A 23,206-nucleotide genomic window follows, 5' to 3' on the forward strand; every position below is an offset into this window, starting at 1 on the left:
AATGAAAAACATGTAAGACTATAAAGACTGTTAATACATCCTTTGGTTTGATCAAATTACCATTAATGCTGAGGAGTTTCCCACGTGGAATCAGTATAATATCGATCAATTCTATGATAAATTTGCAATTATTCTAAGTGGATTATCTGTTTTCTGGAATGGAGGGCCAACATTCACCTGAGATAACCTGCAGCTCTCGCTCTGCCTTTTTAAGTGCTCCAGAAGGAGCAGATGCTGCACTTTACTAACACACATCGCGTGTCTTTACATATTAAAATTATAACCTCAAGTGCACTGCTCTGGAGAGCGTGAGATAATTTTATTCAGCTGAACAAATCATATAGAAATATTGTAATGCCAAGGTACTGTAGTACCTTCTGGTCTTTTATGAAGATGTTTAATAGTTGAATTCTTTCTTTTTTGGTTATATCTTTGGTATTTCCTACTCTGTTGTGCTGTAGCCTACAGACAAAGTTAATGCAGTTAAATCCCCTTATAAATGATAGTTTTGCTTAGTCAGGCATATTTCCACACTCTGCCAGTGCTGGATAATGCTCAGGTTGCACCCATTTATCAGTGTGGTACCAGGGGGAAAACCACTCTGGTCTGAGGGAACTTGGTTTGATGGAACATTTGCACGTAGTGATGTGAGTCCTGCCAATAAAATGACCAAATTCTTGCACAAATAGACCAAAAAGAGCCTTTTTGCATGGTCCAAGTCTTATTCTGCCATTTCCAACATGCAGGTTGCTGCTCAAAGGTTTTTGTTTCCCAGTGCATCAGAAATTTTGAAAACGGTAACACACACAAATAGATGGAAAGAAGGACGAGGAGGAGGATTAAAGATCTGTGTTTTGGTTGTTAAAAATACATTCATCATATTATCTACCTTATCAATAAATGAATGCAAAGTTTGTATAAAAATAGATTGTTTTAATGGTCGCCTTTATTGTTAAGAGGAAATGTACCCTGAGATTAGAGCAAAGGGCACAAACCACATTTCATACACGACAAATTACGTGGTATATTTTCTTATTACTGTGAAATTTCACTTCGCAATATTCGTGCTCTGTGTGAAAATGGTCACGACAAAAACAACTGTTCGAAAAGATATATTGACATGCAAATTAATTGCCAGAAAAAAAAAAACCCTGCTGTGTAACGGGGGAGTTTGAATATGTCACCAAAACAAACTAAAATTGAAAGTACAAAATAATTAGAATAGGTAAAAAAGACAATACAGTCTATTTTATGACGTTCTGACCCACACAACACACATGAAGCAAATTACAACCATACTATTGTCCTAAAGGCACGTCGTTGCCAACTAGTTTTAAAAAGATTTTGTGTTTTTGTTGAGGAAACCCATTACTAACATTATCCACTGATGAAATCTGACTTGCATATATTAACTAATAATTTGTTTCCTCTAAAATAGTATAGCCCCGAAGCAGCTCCATGACTTATAAGTTTCATTAAAGCCGCTGTCAAAATTTATGTGGTTCATTAAGACATTTTTAATTGGATTTTAATGCAGGAGTTTTTTTCTTGTTCATTTCTTTCACTTGTTTTTTGAAGCACTTTCAAGGTTTTAAACTAGCAACCAAATCTTGATTTTTTTTTTATTTTTTTTTTTTTTTTATCTCAAGGCTTCTACCTCCTTTCGCCGTTTATCGAACTCCACCTTCAGTCTGAGGTCAGAGATCCTCATACATTTTGATGGCTGTCCTCTACATCAGTGAGATGTACACTTAGTAGATTAGATTAGAATAAATGAAAAATGTATGATTCTTGCAGGGGGAAGTGAGTCACTGCTACTGCATAGAATTGGATACAGCAATAGATAGGAGGACATAAATAGTAATGGAGCAAATACAGGGTATAGAAATATGTTCAGGAATGCCGAAGCATCTCGTCAGAAACAATCAACTCCAGATTATACTGTCGTGCTATGTCCGCTTTAAAAGTACTCAAGGAATCGGCGATGAAAACTGTCCACCTACTTCATCTGCTGCAGATTTCATCTCGAGGCCTCTAAACTTTGACCGGAGGCGTTTCAGCCAAGACAGTGTTTTAACCTTTAGCGCTCCGAGAGGGTTGATGCAGTATCTGGTCAGTTAGCTAGACAAATCTGTTTCTCTGTGGACTCAAGTCCAGCACATTAAGACGTACAGTCGTCGGTTATATACTGTTATATATAAACCATCTGACGGGACCAACAGGTTGCTTAAAGCCGAAGAGTCAAGTTTACAGTGACTCACTTTCCTTCCACATTTTTATGATGGCCGCAGTCTTAATGTTTAAAAGTGGATGAACCGCAGAAAGGTTTTTTGTTGATCAAGATGGTGTTGTGCATCAACATGGAAACACATTCCCTTGTAGACGTCAAAGCATGAAATCAATGTGGCTTCACCGGAGGGTTTACAAGGCTCCAGAGGCAGCGCATCAAGCAGTCAAAGGAAACCTCACACAAAGGTCATATACTGTATGTCATGTCTTTTATATACAGCTGCAAGCACACTCATTCAACCCCCTTAAAGGAGAAGTGTGTAGGAGTTAGTGGCATCGAGTGGTGAGGCAGCAGGTTGTAATCAAAGGAACACCCCTCGCCTCGTTCTCAGTGTGTAAGAGAATCTACTGTGGCCGCCACACTACACACACACACACTGTAACTCTTACAAAACTCAAAAGGCCCTCTCTAGAGCCAGTGTTTGATTTGTCCCTTCAGGGCTACTGTAGAAACATGGCGGTGCAACCTAGCGGCAATCAGCAGTGACGTCACCCGTTGGTTTGTTAATGGCCGCTATGAAGCCTCGAGTTCGGATTTTGGCCGGCGCCATCTTGCTAGTTTGAAACGGTTGGAACCAGAAGTGACCATATTTGGGTGAGCTGGGGATCTGACTCGATCTGACTGGAAAAGTACAGCTTGTTGAAGCATATTTTATAATTAATGACGTGGTTATTTTCAGACAGATGGCCGGAGAACTAATAAGAAAACGAAGATAAATCAACCAAGAAAAATTGTATTGACCGAGTTGAATGGTAAACTATGGAGCCAGAGGTTTTTTCGAGCCAACCTCTAGTGACACTCAATGGTATTGCAGCTTAAGCCACTTGCGCATCAGCTTGATTTTTCAGAGCCGGAAGCTACATCCACTTTTATGTACAGTCTACGGGTGCAACACGTTGGGATTGTGCAGTAGGACCTGCTCCTTGTGTAGCTATGAAGGTCTCATTCTAAGGCAGGAGATATACTCGCTTTAAACCCTGCGTCCGTCTGCACACGATGGCTGCCTCACTTATCCCGCTTCTAGTTTGAGCGTTGATTTTACACATCCCCAGAAAGTAATGCAACATGTCTGCAAAGTGGCAGTATGGAGATGTGACAGAGTCAGGAACCTCCAAAACGAAATAGGAACAAGTCCGAGACCGGTACGTCCGTGCACTACGGGAAATGCTGGAAATGTGTCCACATTTCTGGAGTGTGGATGGTAGTAGTGACCCCTCGACTGTCTCCATGTTTATTGTTTACATCAGTGATCCTCAGGTTTAGGTGATTTTACACAAATTAAAACATGATTATGAATATTTCATTCCAATTGTGCCAATTGATCCCACTAAAATCCTCCACACTGAAACTTTAAGGTAAGTTCACACCCTCAACTTGACATTTCCTTTGGAGTAAAACTTTCAGAGCAGATCTTCAACTTGTAATAAGGTATTTCTACAGTGTGGCATCACTGCTGGATACTTCTTCCAGCACTTGCAGTGGCATAATCACACACTGACACAAATTTCCAGCCAGGGGGGAATCATGTCATTAAACCATCTCCGAGGCAACGCCAAGCCACCTGAAGGGGGAGCCTTGGGCAAGCTGTAATATATAACTAACTTTGCCGATGTCAGTGTAAGTGCCATGGTTAAGGCTCCTGTCCTGTCCTATGGGGATGGAGAAGACAGCGCTGGCAGCATCCTGTCACATTCACCTGTGTTCAAGTGTGTGCGAGTGTGACCTTGTTATTGTAAGTAAACAAGCAGCTGGTTCAGATTACACTGTCATCTCCATGCAGCAGGATAAAGTGTCCTTTCCTCTTATCCACTGTGTGGAACATCAGACCGGTGGTCCTTAGATTTAGTCCATATTAAGCTGGCTGAATCCAAAAAGGGAGTTTAGACAGGAATGTATTTATTTCCTCTGTTGACACTAAAATACTCAATACAGTGGTCTCTACGATTCAAACCTTCCCAAGAAGAACAACAGCAAGATATAAACTGTGTGTTTACATCCAAGTGAGAAAACCCTGTAGTTATGACAAGATCAAGACACTAACGTGTACAGAGTGAAAGTCTGTGTAAAGAGGAGGTTGGGGTGGATGGATGAGTCAACATAACATCAGATTTTAACACAAGAAACACCTTTAGTTTCCTGTTTCCTGACTGCTGCTGTTCTTTTTCCGTGCCCTGACCTTAACCTTGAATTTATGATTGCAACCATGACAACAAAGTGAACCTCACTTTATAACGAAGGAGTCCAACCTTTACCTAAATATAACTGAGTCAGTTCTGTGCCTGAACCTCACCAAACCTTTACCGTAGCATTATCACATGTAGCATAAAACATCCATAGTCCTGATTGTATTCAGAAGCTCAATTTCTGGATGTCAGACAGAGTTGTCAGTGTTACACCAAAGCGCTGTAAAACCACTCCACAAATCTACACTCAAAGAACGCTTCTTTTTTCCACTACCATATTTCACCAGTTGAAGTAAAATATCTAACACTTCTTTTGTTCTTTCTAAGACCTTTTGTTCCCAAATTAGTAAAGATCCATCTTGTTGAGCACTTCACCTTTGTCAAAATAATCCATCCACCTGTGTGGCACATCAAGAAGCTGCATAAACGTCATGATTATTGCACAAGTGTGCCTCCGACTGGCCATAATGAAAAATAATATGTGTCGTTTAATCAAGCAACATAATGCCAAGAAAAATGGGAGCGGAAAAAACAAAAGTGCTGCATTTATATTTTTCTTGACTCTATTTTCATCACCGGTTATGGCCTTTCTTGCAAATTGTGTAATGATTGGAACATAACAAGCCAATCAAATAGTTTTGGGGATTTAATAGTTTACTTTTGAAACTAATTTCTCTCCCTTTGCTGCCTCGCGGTTCTTTAATTTATTCAATTAACTTTGTCTGGAGGAAAATAACTTTTCCAAATGACAAAAAACAAACAGATGCGGCGACGTTTTTCTTTTGTAATAGAATGCTTTAAAATAAGAAGAAACTATAACATTTTAGTGGGCGATCTACTTATAAGTATTAAAATATTACAGTAAATGTACACTAACTTTTTGTTCCACCTTACATCCGTAACCCATTTGTAAGTGTTTTATTTTTACAAGCAATTGCTGTATATAATAATATCATGAAAAAATGTTGAACATAATGTTAAAAACAACATAAAAATCCTATTTAGCAGATTTTATTTTGCATATTTTCCTGTCTTGTTTTAAGCATTATTACACGCTGTTAGCATCAGCTTCACTGTAGAAGTCTCAGCAGAGACAGCTGGCTTCAGTTGGTGTGTCTCATCATGGCTAACTGTACACTTACAGCTGGGTGAGACGATGTGTCACACCACCCCGGGACCCACTCACACTTTGTCAGTGTCCTCACAGTTCATGGCCTCTGTAATAAAGTTAAGCCTTTGTTATGAGTTCCCAGATCCTTTAAAACTCCCTCACTCTTATTAAGGTTTTACTAGCTGGGTGGAAGGGAAAAGAACAAGAGAAGAGGAGATAGGAGATGAAGACGAGTCTGAAGAATTATACCCACGACTCTCTCTTTTCACGAGGCCTATTTTTGCGTATTCAACTGGTTGATTGTGGCCGCGCTCAGCTCTGATTCATTGAGTCTGTGTTATGGCATGTGGGTGAGTGTGTGAACACCTACGCACGTATGCGTGTTTGCGAGGAGTGTGAAAACAGCGGCGGCGCAGGGTTACAGAAGAGATGCGTTACGTCACCATGGCAGCCGGCCTTAATTACAGCTAACTATAGACAGAGCAGAGGGAGCAGAGACGAGACGGAGCAATGAGTGTAATTAAAAAGTCTATTTGAAAGCGTGAGGTTATTACGTCGGTGAGGTTTGTCTAATGGTTTTTACAATACTGTCATTCATACGTTCTTGTTTTATGCATACAAACACCGAATGTGACAGTCTTGACTTTGTGTGGCCATATTGAAGTGTGTGCGTGTGTGTGTTCACAGTATTGGCCTAATGAAAGGTCACGATCGGAGGCAAAAAAGTGTGTGTTTGTGCGCATTTGGTCATTTGACATCATTTTGGGTATATGAATATCCATCTGTGCATGTGTTCAGTTATTCAAAACAAATGTGACCACTTCTGGAGCAACATCTACACCAGCTGTGTGTTATAGGTGATATATCGATATTTTATCCTTCAGTGATATTAGACTAGGTTTTGTTTTAGATTTTAGTCTTAATAGTCATCTCTACTATATAATTGCGGTATTTTTACCAAAATATTTGGTCAAAAATATTATGATATTTGATTTTGTCCGTATCATCAAAACAGAATCTCATTCGAGGCTGAAAGCAGCAGTTTCCCTGTAAATCAAACAAGTTAGCCGAGAACAAGGTGTTCACCTGCAACCGTCGTATTGGTTGTCTTTTTGTTGCTAAGCAGTGGTGAAAAGTAACTAAGTACATCTACTGAAGTACTTTATTTAAGTACAGTTTTAAATATTTGTTCTTAAGTATTTATCTTTAAACTTGTCTGATGGCTGCTTTTAAAGAACCAGTGTTCAGGACTGAGCAGTGAGGTTACATAACAGAAGCAACTCAACACCTCTCACCTCCAGTGTCCAGCATGTAAAGAATGATGACGGTATTTTTTTCTGTAGAAAAGGAGTTTTAATGAGATATCTAATGTAATGTCTGAGTCCAGACGAGTTGGCACGGTTGAGTAGCAGCATTTTCTTACCAAAAATAAACACATCAGCTGTTTAGGACTCTGTTGATCCCTTCTCTTAAACTTAAATACACCCACACATTCACACACACCTGATGATAATGCTCACATATTGTCAGCGGTGACATTTCCCCTTCTTTTTTTTGCCCGTCTTAATTAGCAGTCTTTTCCGCTCGCCCGACTCGGCGTCGGCCAATCAGCGGAGCTCGCTCATTACCCAGGATTTATTTCAGGGTCTTTGTCAAATGAAGAGTGAAAGTGACAGCTCAATCTAACCTCAGCAATAAGCCTCGCATGGGTGCCTCCTCACTGCTGGTGGAGAATTCAACTTGGTTATCATTGAGGGGCACAGCGGATGGTACTCCAAAGCTAATTGAAATGCAACCCTGTTCTTTCTTTTCATGGCTTTTCTTTCTTTCTTTATCTGCCTGTTTTTTTTCTCTCTTAGTTCTGGATGTCTGCCCTGGCCACCACCATCCCAGTGCCCTGTGGAGCCTTCATGCCAGTATTTGTCATTGGTAAGAAGGAAATGGCCGTGTGTGTGTGTGTGTGTGTGTGTGTGTGTGTGTGTGTGTGTGTGTGTGTGTGTGTGTGTGTGTGTGTGTGTGTGTGTGTGTTTATTCAAACAGTGAGAGTAGATGTGTCTGTAGGAGACCACTTTGGTAAAAACGTATTATTTAAGTTTCATTAACGTAGTGTCTGCAGGAGAGGAAGAACAGGAAAAACAGCTCTTATTGCAACTTGAGACAGTTTGTACATTATTCCAAGGTGTTAGCCGGGTGTATGGGGTTACATTTGTGCCACAATCACTGAACAAACTCTCCCGGGAATCAAACAAATCTAAATAAATCTGAAGTGAACTACAATTAACATTTGAATAATTTTCCGATATAAATCTGATGCAGATGTAGTAACTATTTTCAAACGCCTAGCTACCAGTTGAGGGGGGAAAGGAAAGCAGACTAGTCCTTTTTAGCGGTAGTGCAGTGCTACATCAGTTACAGTTACAGCTTCTGATCAGCGCCATCTTTTCCATTTGGAACCAGGATCTTCCATATAAGGAGTTTCACACTCTGGAAGCCCTCCAGCTAACCGGGACCAAAGCGGGACCAGCTTACTGGAAACCTCAACAAATCCACACACGAGCTAATATTAGCTACTTTAATTACAGTGTACAACAGGACATAAAATATCAATCTAATACAAATATTAAACTAAAAGAAATACTGCTAACAGCATCCTCCAAAGGACGTAACCACTAACACAGAAGAACTTTGTATCTATTGAAAAACAAAAAAAACAGGTGTCGCGCCAATATGACGCAGCGCGCAGCAATGCGTGGAAGCAACACACAGCACGGAAAAAATGATATAATGGATAAGTTGCCCGCCATCCCAGTAATAACGGTACCGCAGGTCATACAGCGATGCCATTGTACGACCCGCTTTCTTAACTCTTCTCCCCTCATCCACTGTGACACTGCAACAGAAAGAGGTGAAGATAAACTGAGTCTTTTCTCTGGGGGAAAACCACCACAAGTCGAGCTGCCACGGTACAGAGAAGTAGTTGCGTGTGTCGAGAGGTCGGGAGTGAAGATGAAGTGCTGCAGCAGCAAAGTACATAAAAAGCTCTTTCTCTTGGGGAAAAAAGATGTTTAGGCGTGGTGGCGCTGGAAATAGGACAGTCGTGTGAAGTCTCACTGGGCCGTGCGACGTTAAGACCCGACATTAAAATCTTCTATAGGCCTTCAAATGTCATTAATGGATCAATCATTTTCAAAAGGACCATCAGCATATGCATTCGAGGGTCTGAATTCACTGGTTAAGATCAAAATGAGTACAATTTTGAAAATGACTAAATATGTCTAGAAAAAAGCTGACGCTTTTGAAGCGGGACCTTTTTTTTTTTCTTTTTTCTTTTTTTTTGATAGCTTCTAGTGGCCATCAGTGGTACTGCACTTTAATACACTTCCGCACTGGTTTCAGTTTTGAGCAATAGCAGTTATTGTGCAGACCTTAGAAATCATAGTGTAAAATACTGGACAAATAAGTTTCTGTAACCAGTTGCACTAAAGAGAAATTAGAATGATTTTTTTTGTTTTTGTTTTTGAATTGTGGTGAAATAGTATCATTGATTCCTGCTTGAGCGCCCAGTATTGATTGCAAGTCTCTGTTTCTTTGTGTGTGCCCCTATGTGTGTGTGTGTGTGTGTGTGTGTGTGTGCGTGCGTGTGCGTGTGCATTTCAGGGGCAGCCTTTGGTCGTCTGGTCGGAGAAAGCATGGCAGCCTGGTTCCCAGATGGCATCAACACAGACGGTACCATCTACCCCATAGTGCCCGGAGGTTACGCAGTCGTGGGTAAGTTCGCCACATTCCTGTTCACCTATCACTTCCTGACTACTCTTCTATTTTCAAATTTTCCTCATTTTACTGCAGAAATATGTTTTGGAACCTGCAGAAAGGTGACGAAAGAGTTTTTAGCAACGTGGAAGCCATGTACGCATTTGGATTCTCATTAGGGTTCTGTGAGGCATGGATCCTTCCACTTTCACGTTTCTAATCACTGCTCATAGAAAATGAATCCAAATAAAATTCCCCCCACAGCCTAGTGTCTCAGTTTACAGCTCCAAGTTTAGACGTTATAAGGACCCTGATTAAAGGAGACACAGAGTATGATCAGAGCTAAACACTCAAGACAGAAATCGAATTCCATTTTGAAGATCACCAGCTCAGTCTTAACCAAGAAAACGCCTGCAAAACAACACAGCTTTCACAGCTCATAGTGAAGCTGTCGTGTGATATCCTGCAAGGAAGTCTGACAGTGGGAAGTTGTGATGTGAAGAAATGGACATTGTGTTGTTGCTTCATGGAACCAAATCAAATGGCACAGACATACTACATATACATAATACATAGTAATATACCCAAATTAATAATTTGAACAGATTATATGACTGGTCTATCGATCACTTTTTCGGTTACTGACTCATTTCACTTAAAAACTTTTCATTTTTCCACCATTTTACCCTCGTCCTTAATGTATTTTCCAAATGTTCACACATTTTATTCTCCAGTTACTCTGACAAATGTCAAAAATCTGAAACTCTAGTTTCAGACCATTTCTTTTTTCAATAGAGTTCATTATTGGAAGCTAAATTAGATTGCTAAATTAGTAACTCCAGCAGCTCTTTCACAGTAACAGCCTTTGTTCTGAAAGTCCTGAATGGGATTTTTGCAATGAAGCAACTGCAGGAAATTTTGTGTTTTCATTCGCACTAGCTGAACAACACACATTTTTCTCATTTGTAGGGCGTCAAATACTGACGTTTCGTAACGGCCGTTGGCGTCAGAGATACTGTACGCACAAGGTGCCCTTTGGTGTCTAAGACACATGCACAAGGTACCTTTTGAGTTTTCCACCATGGTGAAGAGAAATGGGAATGAAGTCCACGGAAGGATCGAACAAACCCAAGGACTGGTGTTAGAGTCAATGCTAAAGCAAAAGTCAGCAAGGATTTCTGTTAAGTAACCCCAAACTATGATCTTTTCCTAAGTAGTACTGGATGGTTTTTGAAACACAGCCTCTCTATCGCAAACACAAACAGCTTTGATAAAATGTCAGTATTTGATGCTCTGGGAATGAGGACATGCTGGACATGGAAAATGGGGAATCTTGCCTCCTCAAAATAAAGAAATATTCCATCGAGAAAGGACACGTAAATCAAGTGGATTCTTGTACACACTAAGTCTAAAACAATAAAGAAACTGAGACATTTCAAACTAAAATTATCAGATATGATAGTTTATTTCTAACCGAACGGAAATGAAAAACAAATATTTTTTTTTTTGTTGTGAAGTTCTTACATTCGAGGGGGGGGGGAGTTGTCTTTTATTTATGTTTTCAAAGCCCCATAAAGACTGAGTTGAAAGTTGCAATTCTTAAAGTCAGGTTCGAGGCTTTCTCATACTGGTTTTCGAAGGTCGATACAAATATTTGACGACAGCCCTTTGTTTTTATTTGGGGATCTTTTTGCTTGTGTGTTGTTTTTTGTTGTTATTTTTTTACAAACATTTTTTTTTTATTATGTCAGTACTTCCTGGTGAACAAACCATGTGATGGAAACCGTGTTTGTAATGACCCCAAACTTCTCTTAAACTTCCCTCAGCACTGCAATATGTTGTTGTTCATCAGCAGACCTAAACACCAATGTGATGTGATGCGATAAGTTCACATCAGTTGACGTATCCAGACAATTCCTGGGTCTGGCTTTACAGACGATGATGCAGAAAAACTTGAGTGAGTCGTAATAAGTAGCAAAAGGGAAATGATCGTAGCTGTATGTGGCTGAACAGAGATATTGGACCCAGTGCTTCTTTAAACAGATGATCACACACAGCCTATACACATCCATTCCTCCTGAACATGTGCCTGATGAGGTGCAGTGCTGCTACAGAGCTACTTGTTGACAGCCGTGCTCATTACGCCCCTGCTGCAGATTGGTGGTTTCTGTTTTTTTTCTGGGGCTGCTGATGTGTTGTGTTGTGCTGTGCTCTACTGTAGCTGATGACTCAGCCCTTTACAGGCCTGACACTCTGATGAGCCTCTTTCATCTCACGGTGCAGCTCGCTTTAAGGACTAAATGTTATGATGAGCAGCGGGAGCAGTAGCATTTATCTGAGGCGGATAGGCAGACATACACCAGCTTAATTAAGTTACAAGAAAGAACAATGAAACCTGCCTTTGTAGACTCTCCCATCCACCATCTGTTTCTCTCTTCTCCCTTTATTGTAATGCCTCCATTCTCGACTGTTTTTTTTTCCCCAGTGTTCATCTCATTCTTTGGATTGGACTCATCCATTTTCTCTGTGTGTGAAGGCTCACTTCGCCTCATGCTGCTCTGTCGGCTTTGATGCAGCTTTTATATTGCTCTTTTCACAACACTTTATTGGGGGAAAAACAGATTTGGAAATATCGAGGTTCCCTTTTGTATTGAATTAGCTGAATAAGTTGATTTTTGCCTTGTGCCATATGAGAGAGGATTGTGTAAAGAAGAATGTGAGTTTTAGTTTATTGGGTTGAGAGTGTACCGAGGAGAGAGTGGTTGTTTCTGTCAAGGAAACTGATACCAGGATGGTGACTCAGAGTCTTTGAATGAATTGCTTCCCAAAGCTGAAGTTTGGTTTTGTGGATTGAATCAATAATGTTGTAAAGACAGCATACTAACCAGTATCATGCCAGAGTGTGTAATACACCCGTCATTCCACGAAAGGATAACGTGTCACTTTTCTTGCCTTTGGAATAAGAAATAAGGTGTTTTAGGTTTAGGTGCCAAAAACTGCATGATTATAGTCATGAAAAGCTTGTGGTTTGGGTAACAACGCATGTTAAATACTTTAAATATATTACATGTAATTAATTTACTTATGTTACTGAAAAGAAATTCACATTGACTTTTGTTATCTCATGGACTTGAACACCGATCACCTGGCTGAAAGTCTTGTGTTTGTTCCATTCAAGCTGCAACCAGAAGTGACGTCACTCGTTGGTTCGTGAACCCTCGTTATGAAGACGAGTGAAACGGAGATAACTCGTGGAGAAATTTGATTGAGTCTGTGGAGCCAGAGGCTTTTTGGAGCCGACCTCTAGTGGCACTCGGTGGTATTGCAGCTTAAAGCACTTTCGCATCGGCCTCATTTTTCAGAGCCGGAAGCTCCATCCACTTTTATGTACAGTCTACGGTTTCATCCGACCTCCTCCCTACGCGCACATTATCCCCTCTTTGTACCTCATCTGGTGACCTATGTCACATGGCCGTCTTTAACTCTGGTCATATGTGCTTGTACGTTTCACATCTGGACGAAGCAAAGCGTGACACTGACACGGTTTCCCCTAGTAGTATTACACACTTTGGCTTGATACGGGCATGAGTGTACAGTATTGTGTAGCCACAAAAAGAGAGCGATGAACAGATTTCTACACATCGATTCCTTGTATTATTTTACAGTATGTGGTAACAGCACAACTGAACATTATGGCCACCTAGATGTCCGTTATCTTTTTCTACATACAACTGTCAGATAAATATAGTGGATTAAAAGCAAATATATGTTTTAGGATAGACAGCTTTTAAAAAAGTTTTTAAAGATTAAAAAAGGTTTTAAGGATTAAAAAATGAATCACTGGTAAATATTAGGACTTCAAACTTTTACTTGAAACATTCTGTAAAATAGACAAATAAGATGATTTCTTTTTTCAGCTGCTCTGGTGAAAAAGGGCATTTAAAAGTGAGAAATATCAGCAACTAGTTGAGATCTTGAGTTGCTGGTACTTATCAACAATCCTCATTATTATATGCATTTGTTGCTCTTTTAAATCATGTCAGTCTTGAGCTTTCTCTGATTTTGATGGGAGATGCACCCTGAAAGGCTCCTTCAGCCCCAGACGCCACCTTTAACACCACAGCTCTAAACATTTGCTATTTCTCTGTTCTTTCTCTCACCCCACTGTCCTGTCCTGTCCTGTCCTGTCCTGTCCTGTCCCCCAAAGGTGCTGCAGCCTTGTCGGGAGCGGTCACCCACACGGTTTCCACTGCAGTCATCGTGTTTGAGCTGACTGGCCAGATCTCCCACATCCTGCCGGTGATGATAGCAGTGATCCTGGCCAACGCCGTGGCCCAGTCCCTGCAGCCGTCCCTCTACGACTCCATCATCAGGATAAAGAAGCTGCCCTACCTCCCGGAGCTGGGCTGGGGTCACCACGAGTACGTACAGTGGGGCATGCTAAATAAAACACTGGCATAGCACTTTCAACACACACGACATGACATGTATTAAGATTTGTCAGCAGCAAGTAATAACAAAACGGAAACAGGAATAATGTTACTTTTTAAACAAAATGCTACCAACACTTTCTAAAAAATGTATAGGTATAAAGGAATAGCTTTATAGGATTTGAAAATAACAGAAGATCATGCTGAGAAAAAAGGTGAATCAAGAAAATAAGTAGCTTAGAAATGTTCCAAAATATTTTTGCTTTAAATTCATGAAAAATTATCAAAGAACACGAAAAACAGATTTTTTATTTTTATTTTTTATTTATAGCCATGGCCATAAAGGTATAAATAAAAGCTTTTATTATGCACAGTAGATTGACTCTATTACCGAGACACTTTTTTACAGTTTTGAATTCCCAACGTATATTTCTGCAACAATTTGTGAGTATATCCAATTGAACAATGTGGGATTTAAGAGATTATAGGAAATCCTTTTATTCCCTTTGTTAAGAGTTACAGTGATCGATGACACTCTCATTTCTACCCAGTAAATATAAAGCAACCGCCAGCAGTCTGTTAGCTTAGCACCAACTGCTAAAAACACAAAGCTAACATGGAAATTGGCGTGTTTTAGACATTCATTACTTTCACTGATGCTAATTGTACCTGGATCGGCCTTCAAGTCAGCATGCCAACATTTAGCGTGAGTAGAAAGATAATGCTACCCTGATGACAATTAAAAATGCCGTCCATGGGTTGCAACTTTTAACATGTTAGCTTGGATGAACTCCTCTATCACTGGCAAGTTGATAAGTGAGTGTGTATGATAACATACATGGTATATTCATGTTTGTGTCATTTACCTCAATGTACCGCTAAGACTGACGCTGTGTTGGTTTTACTGTGTGAAATGTGTGTATGACTATCTGTTTATTTGTTCTGTAAGGGGTTATTTCTTTCATTTTGCTGGTAAAGTTAGTCATATAACGTTTCAGATACTGCATATGTGGCAGTCGTAATCTCTTTTGTTCATAGGAGCGTCAAAGCTGACTGCAATTTGTTTCCTAAAATGGTTTTAAATATCGCTTGTAACTGGCATATTTGATCTCCAAATAGTGCACCTCCTAAGATTGAAATTTGCTTTACAAAACGACAAATGTGCGCTGGGGTGCCTGTCGCAATAGTTACATGGCGTTTAATTGCCTTCACGCTCATTAATAACTTATACCAACCCCACAATATTGAATGGGATTGCCAGCTGCTATGTGTCCTCAGAGCACTCTGAATCCATACAGAAGCACTTTTCATTTAATTGTTTGGAACTGATTATTGTTATGGATGTTGGCAAGTCATTTGGAGGAGGTAATAGTTCGGATGCATCATTCACAAATTGGGAATAATAAGGAAAAACTTTATTTCATCTTCCATCTGTTCGTCATTTTCTGTGGCTGTACCCAGAAGTCTTTCGTCTGTCTGCTGCTTGAGTCCTTCACTTTCTACGCCAGCACCTGAGTTGACCCTCGCTGTCCATCTCTTCGTTATCTCTCTCACTTCATCGCTGCTGTTCTCTTCTCCTCTGGCTTCTCTTATTATCTGCTGTGTCCTTACGGCCTCTCCAACCTGTGTGTGTGTGTGTGTGTGTGTGTGTGTGTGTGTGTGTGTGTGTGTGTGTGTGTGTGTGTGTGTGTGTGTGTGTGTGTGTGTGTGTGTGTGAGAGTGAGACGTACATAGTTTGTAATTTTCTTTTTTCTGATCAAACACACTGTCGTCACACACACAGGATCCGCCACAGAAAAATTTTAATAGGTTTTGTATTCAGAAGTGTGCAGACTTTCTTGAAAAAAATATTCTGGTTTTATCACAACTTGAATGTTATTTTAAAGGCAGAAGTCTGACTAAGCAGTCTGAAGTCAGCTGACCTTACAGCACAGGATATACTGTATACTTTATATCAGTGGGAGCAGGACACATGGATAGCCACCCTCCAAAGGATGCTGCACTTCCACACAAAAATTATTTTCTTTTGAAAAATTGAAAAATATCAACAACACTAATGACAAAAATGTAATAAATCACCTTCGAGTGACTTGTCAACGTAACTTTTGCATGTTTACAAAGTAAGTAGAGCAAGTTCTACACCTAATTGTGGGCTCATCACTGGCCCCAGAGGCCAGACAGCAGAAACACCCTCTGCAGCGAAGAGGACTTGACATAGCGCCATCTTTTAGCCATGCTGCTAAATTGTCCTTAGTGGTCACTCGGTGTATCGCAACAGAAAAAATCCGCTGCAGCCCAAAATGAAATTTTGCAAAACAAAAGAAAAAGAAAATATTCTATTAGGAATTCTTAATCCATGCAAGTTTTTTTTGTAAAATGTTTCCACAGCTAAGTTAAGTGATTTGCTGAGAGAAAATGCGGACCAGCAAAACCGCAAGTGCACACGAGCAGTGGGACGCACATCCTAGAAGCAAACCCGAAAGTTTGAAATGTTTTTGCACTCATGTGTCAGGCAAGCAGTTTTCATTCAAGTAAGTAAGTATCAGCTTTGAATCTGGTAGCTAGTTATTATTATACTTCGAAGGCCCTGCTGCTGTGGTAAGTGTCCCCCCCCCCCCCCCCCCCCCCCCAACAACCACAATGGTCAACCACACTTGAACATTAATAAAAGCGCGTGGCACACACATATACTGTAATTGCTTTTCCTGCACAGGGATTACTGGCGACATTTCCAGTCTGTTCACTTTAGTCCTCAGTAGTTCAGGTAATCGGGCTCAACAGCAACACCAAACCTACGACTGCACAAAGTTGTTTTTTCGGTATGAACCAAATGAGACGTTTCCTTTACTTTTTTTACTCATTAATCAACTAAATGAAATTATTTGCATTTAATGATAAACACGGAGTTCCCAAACGTTAAAGGTCATGTGGATGATTGAGAAACTCAGAAAGTGGAAAGCTCTGTGCGCATGTCTGTTTGTGTTTAACTGTGTGTACACAGTGAAAATAAATCCTAACATCATCATCTATCATCAAAAAATATAAAATTACCCCGACATAATGACATGTTTCAAAATGTTAAAAGTTGCGGAGGCATAAAGAAGATTGCGAAACTGCCAGGAAGACCCTCTGTGTGTGCACACACACTTGCATAAAAATGTAATCTCTTTGGATCATCTATCTTTAATAAGACATGAACTTGAGTTGCTATACAGAGATCTCTTACTCTCCTCCATCCATCATGCACTTTCCCTCTGCCTCTCACCTCGCTCGTTCTCACACCAGTCTCCCATCACAGTGTGTGTGTGTGTGTGTGTGTGTGTGTGTGTGTGTGTGTGTGATATTACCGCAGCATACGAGGGTGGGGGGGGGGGGCAGAGGGTGGGGGTTGAATTAAACACTGCAGGTAGTGTGGCCCCCACTAAGCCGAATGTGTTTTTCACTCGAACTGGAAATTATCCATCTCACACCCACGCATGCGTCCACCCCCCCCCCCCACCCACGCACACACACACACACACACACACACTCACTCACTCACTCACTCACTCACTCACTCACATATGCACTTGTGTAACGCCTGCCGTTCAACATGCTCATCATGTACATTTGCTCAGAAACCCACACGGCCATGGGGAGAATTGGTTTTCTTTTATTTCTGTACAGCTTTTTCAGATATGACTGATCATATACGTGTTTCCGCTCCAGACATCCTCCTCCTCTATATTCATGCCCAGTAGCACACATATGAAATCTTTTCCACGTCGTCTCTCCCTCTTTTATTCCGACCAGTCTCTTGTCCTCTCTCTTGACGGATCCATCTTCATCACCAGAGTGGCATTTAAAAGAAAGTGCTGGAACAATTATAACATCACTGTCGTGCACGTGCGCGTGCACGTGTGCGTGTGTGTGCAAAGTCGTTTGTTTCTCTCTCTGTCACGGCGCCTTTCTTAGAATTTAATAATGGCCAATTATAGTATGTTGAATAGGCTACGGTCCGCTGTTGTCTCTGCTCGTCTGACAGGAAGCGAAGCTGCGGGAGATGATCATATTTTCTCCGGATCATTACAACCATCCTCTCATTGGCTTCCACGCCTCCTCCTTCCATCCACACCCCCACCCATACACGCACGCATATCAACTCCCAAAGCCTCTCCACTTTACACTGGACAATACGGATGATCTATGAAGCCGGGATTTATCACCTTTTAAGTCTGTTTATCTCGGCTCAAATCTATAAGCCGCAGCTTAACGCAGGATAGCGCAGAGTGATCAGATGTATTGCCCGGCCTTTAGAAGGGAGGAAAGTTCAATTAAGAGGAAACCAATCAGATTTCATCAGCTGCCTTTGATATCTCGAGGGAAATTAGTCTTGGCAGCGGTTGTGGTCAGTTCAGAGGCATGCATTACATTATTCTCTCAGATCCACCAGCAAATTAAAAGAGGCTGTCGATGCAGCAGAAAGAGGAAGCTTTCTTTAAGGGTGATGTTTTGTTTTGTTTTTTATGTTTTTACAAAGGTTCTTTTGGCTGAGATGTTGTTGTTGTTTTTTTACCTTTTTTTTTTTATCACAAACTAATAGAACACAGTAATGATTCAATCTCCATCCAGTTCCTGTAATCTGTTTGATTTGTTGTTAACAGTAGGTATCTGATGGTGGAGGAAAGTAGTCAGTGGTGCTCAAGATTTGTTGCATTTTTCCATTTGGGATAAAGTGGAGAGTTTGAATAAGCAGTGGCTGTCCCCATATACAATTTTTTTTTTTAAATACTTCCATGTAGACCAACAGCTCCCAAACTTCATACTTGCTAAGCAAAACATCCAATAGAATGATTTTGGTTACACTGTTGCATTAACAGGTGATCTATGAGATACCCTAACCCAGTTGGTAACAAAGATGAAGAGCACTGATTTACACCCACTGGTCCCCAAGTGGTCTGCCCTTCAGTGGCTCAGAAACCTTCATGCGAATCGGGTTTCCAGACTATAATCACAACAAAAACAGAAGCTTTGAGGAAAATATGGGGCGAACCAGGCCAGATGCAAATTTTAGAACCTTGATAAATAACCCCAGAACTGTCAGCTGTCAGCATAGCTAGAGAGCCGACCAGGTGTGTTCTGCACTTATTTTCTTCTTGGATAGTTTTGACCTCATGACTTAGTCCAGTGCTAATGAAGGAAGTAGCAGTAGCACTAAGGTGAAAGCAAAGGTGTCAGTGGCTGTCAATTCATTAAGGAGCATCTTTAAACTTGTTTTTTCCAAGTATATCTCAGCCTCAGCTGGCATTGAGTCGGTCTAAATCTTACCTCAGTCCAAAATAACTTGGTCACATCATAGCTGCTAATTTGTCGGGGAAAAAAAATCGAAAGACTTTGAATCTAAATTAATGTTGACACTAAATGTAATCGGAGGTTTTGCAGAATCTTCCAATGTCATTGTTCTTCATCATCAATAGGGTAAAGATACCAATATTTTATACTCTGAACTGACCCTTTAATAAACTCACTGGAGGGAGGACTTAATACCTTCTGCAGTGGTTTGTTATAGCACCTCAAGAAAATCTGTAGAGGACCTTTCAACAGAATTTGTCAGCGCCATTCATTTTCCTAATAGAGATCTGAGGCTAACATTGTGCATTATGTGTATTGGTGTGGAGCAGGGGGAGGATGGTCATCAATTTAACTTTGTATTTCAAGCGAGGTCAGTGTATTGAGTTGTCGCCACAAGAAGGATTGGAGGGTTGGCCGGAGCCCGTGTCCTGGCACGGCTGCGGGGCTTGGCAGCAGAAACCATTGAGCGACTGCTGTCGTGTTCGCAGGTTTTGGCAAGCTCGAGCAGGAAGGGAAATTTGAGTGTTTATGACTTGGTGTACTGGGGCGTACGATTCTGCTGAGGCAAGATCTGCTTACGCAATGTCACCCACTTCCCCTCACTGTACACATGACCCCGCCGTCAGTGCGCTAACATCCGGATGACGCGTTGACAGTGAAACATGTTATTGGATTCACCGGTCAGCTTAATGCGGGATGTGCTGTCGGCGTCGCCTGTGAAGGGGAGCGGTTACAGATCTCACATTTTTATAATAAAACTGCACTGACCGAGCTCCGGTGAATAATAAATAAAAACAACCTCTTGCCAAAGCATTATAGTGAAAGCAAATTTGTCCAAGTCACCATGTTGACACCATTCAGGGGAATGTTATTTCATACTTTAATGGATCCATCTTTCTTCTTTTCATTTACTTTTCTCACCTCAGGAAGTATAATATCCGTGTGGAGGACATTATGGTGCGGGATGTTCGGTACATCACACTGAACTGCTGCTACCGAGACCTGCATAATGTCCTGCTGACGGGCCATCTCAAGACTCTGGCACTTGTGGAATCAGCCGGTGAGACGCGCACACACACTCGTACAACTGATGCAAATTCACTCGTTGCAGTGCAAACTCATGCAAGGATGCATCCGTACAAGTTAAAAGATTTTCACCGAAAGCAAAAGATGTTATTTTTCTTATCCCAGTGCTTAGTGAATTTACATATGTTGTGACTGTATAGTGCGGTGACAGGAGGAAGGAGACGGATTGAAGGGAAATGAAAAGAAAACTGGAGTTTCTGCTGAGTTCAGTCAGAGGCTGAGCTGAACACAAACACACACAACTCACACTCCCACAGACATCTGCTGCTTGCTCACAAACAGCGAGTGTGTACAGTCAGTATATTGGTTGTTTTGGGGGAATCAACATAAGTTTACTTTAGGGGTCAAATTCAGGCAACTGACAAGCTGCACCAATAAAATATGCAATATTCATAATGGATCAAATGAGGGTTCAATGTAAATCGGATCACTCATAATAACAAACACGCAGAGAATTTACTGTATCACCCACCGGTCCAGTTCTCACCAGTTCTACAGAGCGTTTTAGACTCTTCTAGCTCACTGTGTTGGTTTTCTGGCCCACAATCCCATTTTCATCAATCTGTCATCAAAAAGGCTGTGAAATACACGTTTACAGCCCCAAACGACACCTTAAAGAGCTGCATATGTCTGCCAGGAGCTGGAGACCAAAACAGAGCAAAAAGCAGAGTAAATACTGAACTCGCATTCTTCAGGTTGGGCACAAACATCGTTCCAAATGAATGTTAATGTTGTTCAGTGTCAGGCAACTGTTTCTGAACATGGTCATAATAAAAATTCAAATTTTGTGTTTGCAGAAAATATCTAATGATGCAGCTTTAATTCCCCCTAAAAAAAGCACATTAGTTTGTAAATTGCACTGACCGCTGCTGTGTGAGGAAATCAGAGCTCTGGAGATACTAAAACAACAAGAGTCAGCAGTATTTCCTTTCATTTTAAAAACCTTATAATTTTTAAATAGTTAAGCTTCCATCAGATAAAGTGAATCCCAACAGTTGGTTTGCGACCGCCTACTTTTGGACGCCTGGAACTGTTGCTTCAATGTGTTACAATGGAAGAAAATAGTGTCATGTTGTAAGCACCCACCAGTGTGAAAACAACGAGAGGACGCGGTATCAAGAAATCCATTTTTACAGTAGTAAATCCTGCGTGCGATCTGTGTGCACGTCGCTGTGTCTCACAGGTCTTTGTTCGATGTTGCTGATGCAGCGCCTCCAGTTGGTACCACAAACGAATCCCAGCGACCTTGGTGCCGTGCTCATTAGGAGTGATTGATTGATTGAAGAACCTTCCCGGGTGCAGCTTGCTGGTTGCACTGGCCACCTCACTGAAGTGCAAATTTGGTATTCCAAACACTGTTTCAATTATGCAATCATGCAGGAACAATTAGCTGCGGCATTTAACCAGATACATAATCAGCACGCACTGTCACAAAGGCAATTACTTAAAGCAAGCAAGCTGCCCCCCCTCCCCCCCCTTCCCCACACACACACACACACACACACACTAGTTAATACACACTCATCCTGGGCTCCTGTTATGTAACACTGCTGAGCTCTCTGCAGTGCTGCAACATGTGTTTGGAGTCTCCTGCAATCTGCTCTCTCTTCCCTCCTAAAACTACTTTCAGTGTCTCTTCTTGTCCTCCCTGTTCTCCTTCTCCTGCTTTCACCGCCACTGTTCTTCATCAAATCCTCCCTCCACCCGTTTTACCTTGTTTTTCTCACCTCTCCCTGTCTTTCTGTGTCTCCTGTCCCAGAGTCAATGATCCTGTTGGGCTCCATCGAGCGTGCCCAGCTCCAGTCACTGCTCTCTCAGCAGCTCGGTCGCCCCAAACGGCTGGAGTACATCCGGGAACGAGCCACCGCCGAGAAGAAGCGCCTGTCCATGGTGTCGAATTTGGGCAGCGAGGACGGCAGCCACCGGGCCAGTCAGGAGGTCCGGTTCCAGGTGAGAGGTCGCTGCGGGAGCATAGAGGGGGCGTGGCCACATTGGCATCATCATCTTTTACATTTTGCAAAATAAAATATGAGCAGTGCATCTGAAAACTGAGCTGTGAAGGTCGACAAGCAGACAAGATTACAAGATGATTCCAAACATTCAAACCTTTCTCGTTTCTTTTTTAGTAAGAGAGGAAATAACCTTAAAAATCAGGATTAGACACTTTTATTTTGAAAGGCACATGAGCAGTAAAGGACGGTGTGGCTGAAAGATATTTGGAGAATTTTCAGTCTTTGTTAAGTACAGTAAGGAGATACAAGATTCTATTAAAAGCCTGCCTTTTATCACTTTTATCTAGAATTCAGTCGTCTTTATCAGATTTTTTGGGACGGTGGATATTGAGAACAATCTTTGAGATACATAAAGACAGAAGAAAAGAATGAAGACAAATTTGCAGGACCGTCTTCATCGCTATTCATGAGATGCGCTCAAAAGGTGTGGTTTCACATGAACAGCACCGTGATGTGTGCAGAGCAAAGGGAAGCAAGATCGTATCCGACTCAGATTGAACAACATCATCACCTGTGCTACGTGCGTTTCTGTGTTCACTGGTACGTGCAGATCTGCAATTTCTCCAACAGAGCAAATTTTGGGTCAAACCTGGGAAATCAGCAACAAAGACCCTTGAAATGCTTCAGAAAGAATCCAGACAGTGAGCCAGGTGTTTAGTGCGGCATTCATTTTTTTTACAATGGGCAGAACATCACGGTGCATCAAGTAAAATGTGCAGCCAGGTGGGATTTCTTTGAACTTACCCATGAAGGCGATTGCTTCTGCCTCCTCCATTCACATTACGATCAGTCTTGCACCTTTCGTATCCGTTTCACTTGAAGAGAAGCTTGTGGAGATAATTATGAAATGACTAAATCTGTTATTAGGCCATCGATAACGGCAACATGTGCGATAGTTTGTGTGTGTTTAAGGGAAAGAAATGGAGATGGGCTGGCGGTTTGAAGGTAGATGTGTGATTGGGTTGCAGGTCGAGCACTTCATCGCTCAAACTGTTGATTGATCTCGTGTTTTT

At 41.3% G+C, this 23,206-nt stretch overlaps 1 protein-coding gene across 5 annotated transcripts in view; it reads left to right on the top strand.

The window, feature by feature from the left end:
* Positions 1 to 23,206, top strand: part of LOC138197005 (chloride channel protein 2-like) — a 156,665-nt gene that overhangs the window by 106,737 nt on the left and 26,722 nt on the right. For all 5 annotated transcript variants that reach the window (XM_069147441.1, XM_069147443.1, XM_069147442.1 and 2 more), the window contains 5 exons: positions 7,444 to 7,513; positions 9,242 to 9,352; positions 13,542 to 13,755; positions 20,022 to 20,155; positions 21,941 to 22,131. In XM_069147441.1, the coding sequence (XP_069003542.1) occupies positions 7,444 to 7,513; positions 9,242 to 9,352; positions 13,542 to 13,755; positions 20,022 to 20,155; positions 21,941 to 22,131 (720 nt within the window). The remainder of the gene's footprint in view (positions 1 to 7,443; positions 7,514 to 9,241; positions 9,353 to 13,541; positions 13,756 to 20,021; positions 20,156 to 21,940; positions 22,132 to 23,206) is intronic.

The sequence above is a fragment of the Embiotoca jacksoni genome, unplaced genomic scaffold, assembly GCF_022577435.1.
Source record: "Embiotoca jacksoni isolate LCO1_2020_lvr unplaced genomic scaffold, fEmbJac1.0.p SCAF_14, whole genome shotgun sequence".
NCBI classification, from domain to species: domain Eukaryota; kingdom Metazoa; phylum Chordata; class Actinopteri; family Embiotocidae; genus Embiotoca; species Embiotoca jacksoni.